The following is an 11219-nucleotide window of genomic DNA, read 5'->3' as shown; positions in this document are numbered from 1 at the left end:
TTTTCACTAATCTTCAAAAGCAAAAGTAAAACACGATTACAACAAACGTAAGAAAGAGTTATCAATCTTACAGTTAAGCAACAGTCCCTATTGCTTAACAAGCCTAAGTAGAAAACTATCTACCCACTAAGCTATCCCACCTGGACAACCTAGACTTTCAACACTACACACTGATTCCTTTATAGATTCAGGAATAGCTTACAAGTTAAGAACGAGAGAATGTATTCCTAAACAACTATACGAAAAGCTCCAGAGATTGCTGTTATTCTTGGAATAATTCTGCCTTAGATTTCTAGTAGCCTTTGCAAGTGTTCTTGAAGAGGTTTCTCTCAAGTTGCAAAAACTACACAAAGTGTTTAGGAAAGTGTCTTTTATATGGGCAAGTCACTTTCCTAAACTTCTTTGCCATTGGCTGGAAGAGTCACACTTTCTGACGCCATCGGGAAGTGTGCACCTACTTTCTGTACCGTCTCCAGCTGGCAGTCAACTGGCTCGTCATCATGAGAGCCTGGTACCTCTACTAGGTCCCTGGGTTTGTTTCATCTGCAATACTCAAACAAGAAACCTGCAATATTCAAGTAAGAAACCCGGTACCTTTATGAGGTCCCTAAGTTTGTCAAATCATCAAAACTACAAATAACACCAATCATGAGTCAGAAGTTGGAGAATTGGCTAGGTTATGCCACATCGGGTCTAATGCAGATTATCACGAATATTTTTCTTGATTTTGAGATTATAGAGGCATGACTTGATTTGTCTACCTGATCGATAAGAAAGGGGGGTTTGTTTATCTTCTAAGTATTCCCCAAAGATTTGTTTCTCTAAATGTACCAAATAATTGTGGATTATTCGAGCATAAGATTTGTGGAGCAGCAGATTATCATGGAAAATTTGAGCAACTGGTTCACAGGCCAGTACCATCACACCGTCGCAGAAATTGAACTTTATATAAGTGGTCTTGCTGACTATAAGACCATTGAGGTAGAGTTGCATGATCCTCCAGATTTAGATATTGTTATGAGTATATCTCAGATTTATGTAAGCAAGGGACAACCCCTTCATTTGCAATTGTCAGATTCCCATAAATATAAAAAAAAGATCTCTCACCTCAATAATGCACCAGATTTGTGAAATTAACCAGAACTGAGATGGAGGAAAGATGACTCAAAGGACTCTGTTTCAATTGTGACGAACCACTCACTCAGGGCCATCAGTGCAAGAAATTAGTCTTAATTGACTCGTAGATGAAGAGGAGGGAAAATCTGTCAAATAAGAGTCAAATCCTAGTACAGACACCCTCAAATTTCTTTGCAATCCATCGTATGTATCACAGCCCCACAAAATATGCAGTTTCAAGGCAATTGAAAGGGAATTCAGGGATATCATTGGTTGGTTCTAGAATTACCCATAGCTTTGTGGACTCTAAACTTGTGTCGCAATTTTCAAGTCAACAGGTGAGATGGATTAAGGATAGTGGTGAGAAATGGAGAACAGGTCAGAAATCTGGGACAATGTTCGAATATGGTTTGCTAATCATGTTTTTCTTATTAATATGTTCTCAACTGAAGTGGCTTTGATGTATTCTAGGTGTCAATTAAATTAAGACTTTGGGCCCCATTTATGGGACTTCAGAGACAGGTGGATGTCATTCTTCACAAACATGGGCGGATCTAGGTGGACCAAAGTTGGAAAACAGGGGAAAAAAACTCTATGCATATAGGGTTAAATTTTTATTGTGTATATATATTTGACATTGAATCCCCTTGACACAAACCAAAGGATAACCTCAGCGGTAAAGGGGCTTCAAATTCTCTTAGACAACATAGATCCAATTCCCACTAGCCCTAATTTCTAATTTTTAGCTCGTCAAGCGTTTGTTTTTAAATATGCTTGAATTCCCTTGAGAAAAATCCTGTATCCACCATTGTTTACAAATGGGAAGCAGTGGAGCAAATGTGGTCAAACATACCTTTGGATTTTGTACAAGGCTTGCCTACCTCACATTGGAAAAATGTAATCTTGGTGGTGGATCATTTCTCTAAATATTGTCACTTGTTGCAAATTGCTCATCCCTACTCTGTTGTAAGCTCATGGCTCTTCTTTGCCAATATTTCAAATTACAAGGCTTACCAGTAACCATTACTAGTGCTCATGATGTAACTTTCACAAGTGCCTTTTGGATAGAACTCTTCCGCCTCAGTGGTACCAACTTGTGTTTTATTTCAGTGTATCACCTGCAATCTGATGGCCAAACAGTAGCTATCAGCCGGACAGTATGGAGATGTATCTGAGATGTTTTACTAGTGACATCCTACCAAATTGATGGTGGGGCTGAATATCGTATAACACCAGTTATCGTACTTCTTTGAAAGCTTAACCCTTTGAAGTAGTGTCCTCCACCACATCTTATGTCTTATTATCCTGGCATTTCCAGATTGAATGCAGTGGATATAGCTTTACTACAGCTTCACAATCTCCGGATCAGATTCTTCAACCCTTGCAACAAATTTGTTGCATGCTCAACATAAAATGAGGCTAATTTTGATTCCAAACATCGACATGTTGAATCTCGGGTTGGGAAAAGAGTTTTATTGAGGTTACAACCATATAGACAGATTTCTCTGGCTACTTGTCGTAATCAGAAATTGTTGTCGAATATAATGACCTTTCCAGGGCTGAGCAGCAGATTAGGACCACGGCTTATAAATTGGAGTTCGTATCGAGTACAAAACTTCATCTGTTTTTTCATGTCTCTAATTTGAAGCTTTTCCGTGACCTAGACACACCAGCAGCTGAACTCTTCCTACGAGTTTGCCAGAAGCTTCCTCACCCAAACCTTTCGCCGTGCTTGAATTTCAGGTGTTTTGTAACATACCTGAAGCCTTAATACATTGGCAACATACTTTTCCAGCTGAGGCATCTTGAGAAACTGTTCATCCTATGCAATAATGCTTTCCACACTTCCCACTTGAGGACAAGCGTGATTTGAAGGACATGAGTAATGTTAGCACCCCCTTAAGCTTACCAATGGTTTACTGAATATTTAAAAAAGTCAGAAAAATAGCTGACTTCAGTTTATCTGTTAGTTATGTTTCCGATTTCTTTGTAGCAGTTGTTTGCAGTAGGGACATTGTTTCTGTATTTTCTCATTTGAGTAATAGTAGGAAGTTATTTCCTTGTTTTTTAGGTGGATGGTTAAATCCACCAGTGTTGTATTTAAAGTTATTTGAATTCAAAAAAAAAGTATGCAGAAAATTATTCCTTTTTTTAGTACTTAACACGAAAAATTGGAGGTTCTCTTCAGAAAAAAACTCTTCCCAAACTCCTCATTGACTCTGATTTTGGATTGCAGCATCCCATAACCAGATCTATAACAGGGACCAGAACAAACACCTATCAATTAACTTGTATGTACTCATTAAAGCAAATCTTGGTGTTTGTAGAACTATGTTGATAAAAAAATTAAGATACGTAGAATCCCAACATAAACATAGAAATTGGTAGACTAAGAGGATTTGACAAGGACTGTGTGTGAGCCAGTATCCAGCCTCGTAGATTCAGAACCAAATTTAGCTAAAACTACAAACATTTAACTTATCTTTCACAACATATCGACAATATAACATGCATACATTCTTAAAACACTACACCATTTGGCTATACGACATGAAAACAATCATACCTGGGTGTCATCAGAAGGAACAAAACCAAGTAGTATACCCTTATTGATTGTCATAGCTGAGACAGTTCCACCCTGAGAAATGTCGAAGATAACATAATTCCATATAGATCTTGAGTAAAGGTAAAACTGCAAATAATTATACTTAGGTGCCGAGGCTTCAAATAACTGCCTACAAGTTCAGAAATGAGGCATAGTTTATTGCTTGAATTAAGGCAGACCGTGATATTCATATGCTAATAATTTATTTACATTAGATGCAAAATACAGCAAGTAGAAATTTTATCCTTCAAGAACTAAGTAAGCACACATAATTAACTAATAACTAATAAACTTGCCTGATGATCAATGTGAGCACCCAATGGGCAAATTCTGTAAGGTGATACAACCACCCTAACCTCCTGAGCATCTCTACCAGACAATTCAGCAACTTTCTTTCGTATTTCATCCAACTGCACCAGTTACAAAATCAGTGAAAGTTTTAGCTTATCTATTCGAGCTTAGCAACTGTGACTGGTACAAGGAGATACAGTGCAACAAGATAAATCAACTGGTTCTGAAATTACAAATGTTCAATAAATCCGTTGCAAAAGAATATCTGGAAATTGAGTAACTCTGGTGTATACTATAGAACTTCATCCAATATTTGGAGCTGAGTCAACTAGCTAAGATCTTACTTTTCCCACTTTTCTATCTCTCTCAAATACAGCCACATCAAACTTAATTACTATGAGATATATAGCATCATGAAGATACTATACTCAAAAGAATATTCCTATAATTTACATTCCTCAAACCATACATAACATTTTACTACTGACTCTTCTTGTACAGAAGCTTCTTGCTTTCTAAAATGCAGCAGCCCAAAAGAGCAAAACTGCTCAATCAGAAGTCAGACACAGGGCAAAAAGGGTTGTTACAAATCACTAGAGTAGTCAGTATAGGGGCGGAGCTAGTAAAGGCCTAGGGGTTCATCCAAACCTCGTTCGATAAAAAAAATTACACTATCTATACATTGTTAAAATTACTTTTTATGAATAACCCTCCGTATGTTTACTTCTTCTTATTTTGAAAACCCTTACATGACAATCCTAGCTGCGCCGCTCGAGTATAAGCATAAAATCATTGACATAAGGAGTTGGGACAAAATCAAACACACTTATAGCAATACATCACACTATTATTCTACATTACATAACCCATAGCTCTGGAAAAACAAACACAGTGTGGTATGACCCCCATTGCCCATATATCTTGAGGACTTAAATTGTGTATTTGGCATCAATAATAATATAAACATCATTTGAAATCAAGATTACAAATCAAATCAACAACACCCATCAAGATAAGATCCATAATGCAATAAAAATAACAACAATTGAACTATAAAAATGAGAACTTTACCTCTGATTCAGAAGGCCAATGACCAGAAAAAACACCCATTTTTTTATTTTTTTTTTTGAAATACTTGTGGAAAAATGTCAATCTGAGAGCTTTATTTAAGTGGGTTTTGCTTTATATTTAAGAAAAATAATAATAACAAAGATAACAAATTTGCGGGAAGAATTGTTTTGTCGGTTGAATGGTCATTTCCCTTGATTAGGCCTAAAGCCAAATCATATCTTGCCATTTTAAGAAGATTTTTTTAAATTATATTATATAGTATTATAATTGTTATTATTATGAATATGATTATATTTCAAACTATAAATTAAAGGCCACACTGGTTTATCTCCATGTAAGGAAAAGTGGTGTCTGTTAAACTGTCAATCCCGCAAACTATGCTTACAAATTTTCACTTCACCCCTAAAAAAAAAAAAAACATATCAATTATAATAATAATAATATATTATAAAATCAAGTTCATAATATAATATAGAGATAAGAAGACAAAAAAAGTAGGATGCAAGAAAGAATAAGTAAAGAAATTACTTCAAAAGTCAATTTGATAAATGTCATAACAGATACATCATTATCTCAAAAAGATTCGTATCACCTTGGGAATAAACATGCATGAATGTTGATTCATGAATAAACTAAATGGATAATCCACTTGTTCAATGGATTTATAACACTCTCCCTTGGATGTCCATGATAATTTGTCTCGTTAAAACCTTATTAGAAAAAACTATGAGGGAAAAAATTCTAGTGAAGAAAAAAGAATACACACATCTTTTGATACGTATTATTTGTTGCCTCATTAAAAACCTTGCCAGGAAAATTCAGTGGGACAAAAATTCGGCCAAGGAAAAAAGAGTGCAACGCGTATCATACTCCCCTGATCAAAACATCACTTAATTTCTTATGATGATGTCATCCAATTTTATATACCAACTCCTCATATTAAAAGTGTCGTTATGATCAAATCACATTCACAAAGATGTTGCATGTTTTAACTCATTTCTGATATCTCATTTTCTGATTTCATGAATATGATGAGACTTTGAGCTTAGCAGAATACATTTTTGACAATCACTCTATTCGCGACCTCGTTACTGCAAGTAAATTGCTCATTCAACTTGTTCATAACAACAATCATCTTGTGGGCACTTTCATTTGAAGTTAATTATCTTCGTACATTGTCGTTGATAAATTCTTTTTCAAAGAAAAATCATATATTTTTTAAATATGGTGTGTGATTGATCTCAATCAGACGCACTCTCGACTTGCTTCATGGAGGACTTTTATTTCTACATGATTTGAAGAAGTGATTACCAACTTTTTCTTCATTAATCGCCAAGATATTATTATGTCTCCATATGTAAACAAATAGCATTTTAATACTGAGCTTTATGCGGATAGGATAAATATTCTGCATCTGCATAACCAATCAGTTCTGGCTTGAATTCTCCGGAATAAAATAAACTCATGTCTATGGTCTTTCGAAGATATTCAAGTAGGTGTTTAACACCGTTTCAATGACCTTTTGTTGAGGAAGAACTGAATCTTACACGTAAACTTGTTATAAAATAGATATCTAGTAGAGTATTGTTAGAAAGATGCATTAGTATCCTGATTGCACTAAGATATGAAGTTTCATCACCAACAATTTCTTCATTATTCTGTTGAGATCAAAATGAATCATCATTTATGTCACGAGATCTCATAATTATTGGTGTACTCAATGAATGTGATTTATCCATATAAAATGTCATCAAAAACTTTTCTGTGTATGTTGACTGATGGACAAATATTTCATTTCTCAAATTATCAATCTGTAGGTGAAGACAAAATTCCGTCTTACCAAAACCTTTTCAACACTCAACATCTTCTGAAATCTCTTTAAAAGTGCTGATGATGTTCAAGTCATCAACATACACAACTATTATAACAAATTTAGATTCTAACCTTTTCATAAAAATGAAAGGATAATTAGGATCATCTTTTTTTACCCTTTTCATCCTTGATTATTTCATTTCATTTAAGAATTCTTGAAGCTTTATTGAAAAAGTCTTTTTTCAAACTTTTATATGCTTCAGACACCTTTATTGCTTCAAGAATTTTCATATAACCTTCAATATTGTCTAATTAGACATGATAATTATCCATTATAGGCATTCAAGTTTTTCATATGTTGTCAGATCAAAACAAGCCTCATTGCATTCACCATAGGAGAAAACATATCCAATAATGTCACGATTTTTGCGACAAACCTTTATGCTCTAAGATACAAGCCGTACTTGATATCTTACGGTTATACTATTGCATAATAATTTATTTGTACCCCACTGATATTATATCTTGATTTATGGATTACCCGTTCAAAATATCACTTTTTTAAGTGAAACAAAATATACTTGAATTATGCATTTACTTCGCCAACCATTTAGCTGCCCACACTACATGACAGATTTAAATTCAAGATTCTAGCCACAGTTTATATCATTGAGCGCTACCTCATATCAAAAATATCGTCAACGATTATTTTATATCTATTCCAACATGACATAACTTATCGAGATCTCTTCACATTTTATCATTTTTCAAGTACATGTACCTTTCCCAAGGTTTTATGAAGTGTTATGTCAATGTGCTCTTTTACAGCACTTGTCTCATTATCATGACCATATTAATCATTTGCTCCTCTCCTTCTTCAAGATATTTTACATTTGGAATCGATTGGTCTATTAAGCTTCAGGCGTATCATAAACTATGTACTTTAAGAACTTCTCATTGGAGCATTTGCAAATGAACTATAACATAGAGTCAGTAAATTCATCTGGCAATAAACTTGCATCATTATGCAAAAGAAATATCCCTTGAACTTCAAGTTCACATTTTCTTTTAAAAAAGATCTAGATAATTCATAATTAACCTCACATAATTTCCATCTATTAGTTATTTCTCTCTCTCTCTCTAATTTAGAAAATCTAACATTTATCCCAACCTTACTTGGGAACTCATCTTTGTGCGTGGTGGAGCAATTAAAATCATAACCGCACATTCAACATTTCAGATGAAAATTATTTGGTTCCTGGCCCTGAACCAATTTTGATAGGGGGCCTTTGTTGGCTTGATGCATACAAATGTTGCTACATGTTAAATAAATTCATCTCATACCAAAATTTTTTTGGGAGATTTGTTCTCATAATTAATGGTTTTGCTATAATTGGAGGCATACAATTTCTGCTAAACCAACCAATATTATCAGTATAATTTCATAATTTAAAATTGTGTTATTAATTTAACAATTCGAGCAAACAACCTTACAAACACCGATTTGTAAGTTGACAACAAAGCACATGTGATCATTGCATAAATGCATCTATCATGTAGTTGCAAATGATCCACATGATAGGTAAATGATCCCATATTCACCTTTTTATTTGTTTCAAAAATTTCAGGGAGTACAATCTCAACATTAGCCGGTACAATGATACAATGATCAAATTATTAGAGAATAAGCAACACAAGAGAATTCTTGAAGAATATTTGATTTCTTCAATATATAAATATGTGAATTCTCAATTATGTTTGCATCATATTTTAATCGGAATGGCCAACCAATTTTATGTCAACTAATATTTATTTCAGTACACTTACAGTTTACTTTAACATGTGATTTCATCAGCATATCCATGTTTGCGTGTAACAAACAAGAGGAAAAAATGGGTAATCTTTTGAATAGTATTTATCACCCATTTCGGTTGTAGTAATCTGAAGATATTAAATCTTTTCATAATTTATGGTCTCAATATTTTTTTTCAATTCATCCAAAACTCCGAAACTTAAAAGTTTCTTTTGAGACTTACTACAACTCCAATATTATTTCTCTGATAATAACACAACTCGTTAGAATAATTATTTTGTGTACTATCACATACTCATGACACCATCCGTATGGTGAGCATTTCCTTCAAGGAGGAAATTATGTTATAATTGTAGTCAAAATGATTACAAGCAAGACATGTTTCTTGTGTTACTTTGTTATACCATAGGTACATAACCAATGACAAATTTGTATTCCCACACAATAATATTGTTCTAGTCATGGCCACAATTCTTATAGGCAAGAACTATTTCTTTCTTTTGCTCTTTCGGTAGTTCAAAATAAACATACAATAATGACGTATAAACGTACACTACCATTAACCATTTCTTCCAAATAAAATTTATTTGTTCCTCTCAAACCTTCCGTAGAAGTGAGTTTTGGCATATATCTTTTTTTCTCAAACCTCCTATAGAGGTGAGTTTTGGCATATATCTAACCCATAATGATTTTATCATATCTTGATCCAATCTCTTATAGAATGGTCGAGCATTCACGATAACATTCTCTTTTAAGGAATGGATTAATCATTTATATATGTTTCGTAAATTTGCATTATAAGCACATTTTCATGCTTTTGAAAATTTATCATTTTTGCATACACACCTTAATATTATTTTGAAAGATCAAGTGTATCATCACTTTATATTTCTTTCTTTTGATGGTAGCTTTATAAACTTATCAAATTATTAGGTCGGCAATAACAACAGATTCAATGACCTTTCATACCATTTTGATGATAAATATTAGCTTCACAGTTTGAAGGACCACTTGTAGAACCCATATTGTTCTTCCTTTTATAATTATCACAATTATGACTATTATCATTTTGTTCATCCACGCCCTTATTCATAGATTATCACTTGTCATCTTTCAGACTTATTATTTACTACTACCACATTCTATGATGGAATAGAGCAATTGGGAAAATTTCAAACTTATCATTTACTGCTACCACATTCGCTTTAGGGAATGGAGCAAATTCAATGAGATGAATTTCAAGACTTTTCATTAAAAATATATTATTTTGCCTTAGTCATCATTTTATCATCACTATGATGCATTGGCTCAAACTCAATGTCTTACTCATATAAGGTGTGTTACGCCATACTTCTATGGACCTGAACTCAATACATTATCATCAGGTGCATCAAAACTCAAATTGATGTCCTACCCTCTTGGTTCGATAAAACTTGAATCTATCGTCTTATCCTCAAACATTTTTCATTATATGCATCCGGACTTTAACCTGATATCTTACCCTTTTGGTGCGATAAGACTTGAATCTATTGTCTTACCTTTAATAAAACTCAGTCATGAACCTTTAAAAAATATCAAGAATTATATAACCAAATTTAGTCAAAAGAAAACTGGAGTTTTCTCAGCTCTAGTAATTATAAATATTAATAATTTTCTCACAATTAACCCTAAGAAAATCAACATGAAAATTTACTTCTTTATCCTTCAATTCTTTTCTAAAACGAAGAATTGTTAGTATAATCATGAACCAATGTATAAAATTGTTAAAGTAAAACAAACCAATATGTTCTACCTTTTTATATATCACATATAGACTAATACAAATTATTAGTATACGAAGAGCTTTTGAAAATATAAATGAGTAACAAGAAAAAAAATAGAATTTGTTCCTGCTCACAAGTGTACACTTTTGCGAAGTGCTACAACTTTTAGAGCATATTCGTGTTGATAACATATTATAAATCAAGCTGATAATATATTTTAGAGAGAAGAAGATAAGAGAGCCAAGATGAAAGAAAGAAGACTTTTCTTCTATTCAAGTATATCTTACATGAAGAATAGTATCTCTATTATAAGTAGAGAAATCACTTCAAAAATCACTTTGATGAATGACATAATAGATACTTCCTCCGTTTCACAAAGAATGGCCTGCTTTGACTTGGCACGAAGTTTAAGAATATGAAGAAGACTTTTGAATCTTGTGGTCCTAAATTAAAGTAAGGTCAAATGTACAAAATTGTCCTTTGATCCTGTGGCCTTAAACATGTCAGGTGAAAAGCTGAAATTAAAATGTTACCAAAAAAAGAAAGAGGTCATTCTTTTTTAAACGGAGGGAGTACATCATTATCCCAAAAGGATTCATATCACCTTGAAAACACACATATATGAATGTTGGTTCATAAATAAACTAAATGGACAATCCACTTGTTCAATGGATTTATAACATAATAATAATAATAACAACAACAACAACAACAACAACAACAACAACAACAACAACAACAACAACAA

At 33.2% G+C, this 11219-nt stretch overlaps 1 protein-coding gene across 2 annotated transcripts in view; it reads right to left on the bottom strand.

Annotated features, from left to right (window-relative positions):
* LOC107026106 (galacturonokinase) overlaps window positions 1-5291 on the bottom strand; it is a 20256-nt gene extending 14965 nt beyond the window's left edge. The window contains exons 1-3 of one of the 2 annotated variants that reach the window (XM_015226960.2): window positions 5084-5291; window positions 4018-4131; window positions 3683-3754 (exon numbers count right to left, since the gene is read on the bottom strand). In XM_015226960.2, the coding sequence (XP_015082446.1) occupies window positions 3683-3754; window positions 4018-4131; window positions 5084-5122 (225 nt within the window). In that variant the 5' untranslated portion in view covers window positions 5123-5291. The remainder of the gene's footprint in view (window positions 1-3682; window positions 3755-4017; window positions 4132-5083) is intronic. The other variant, XM_015226961.2, reaches the window with a different exon arrangement.
* Between the last annotated feature and the right edge of the window lie 5928 nt (window positions 5292-11219).

The sequence above is a fragment of the Solanum pennellii genome, chromosome 7, assembly GCF_001406875.1.
Source record: "Solanum pennellii chromosome 7, SPENNV200".
Taxonomy (NCBI): domain Eukaryota; kingdom Viridiplantae; phylum Streptophyta; class Magnoliopsida; order Solanales; family Solanaceae; genus Solanum; species Solanum pennellii.
The sequence above is the reverse complement of the archived record's forward strand: the minus strand, read 5'-3'. Positions and strand labels throughout refer to the sequence as shown.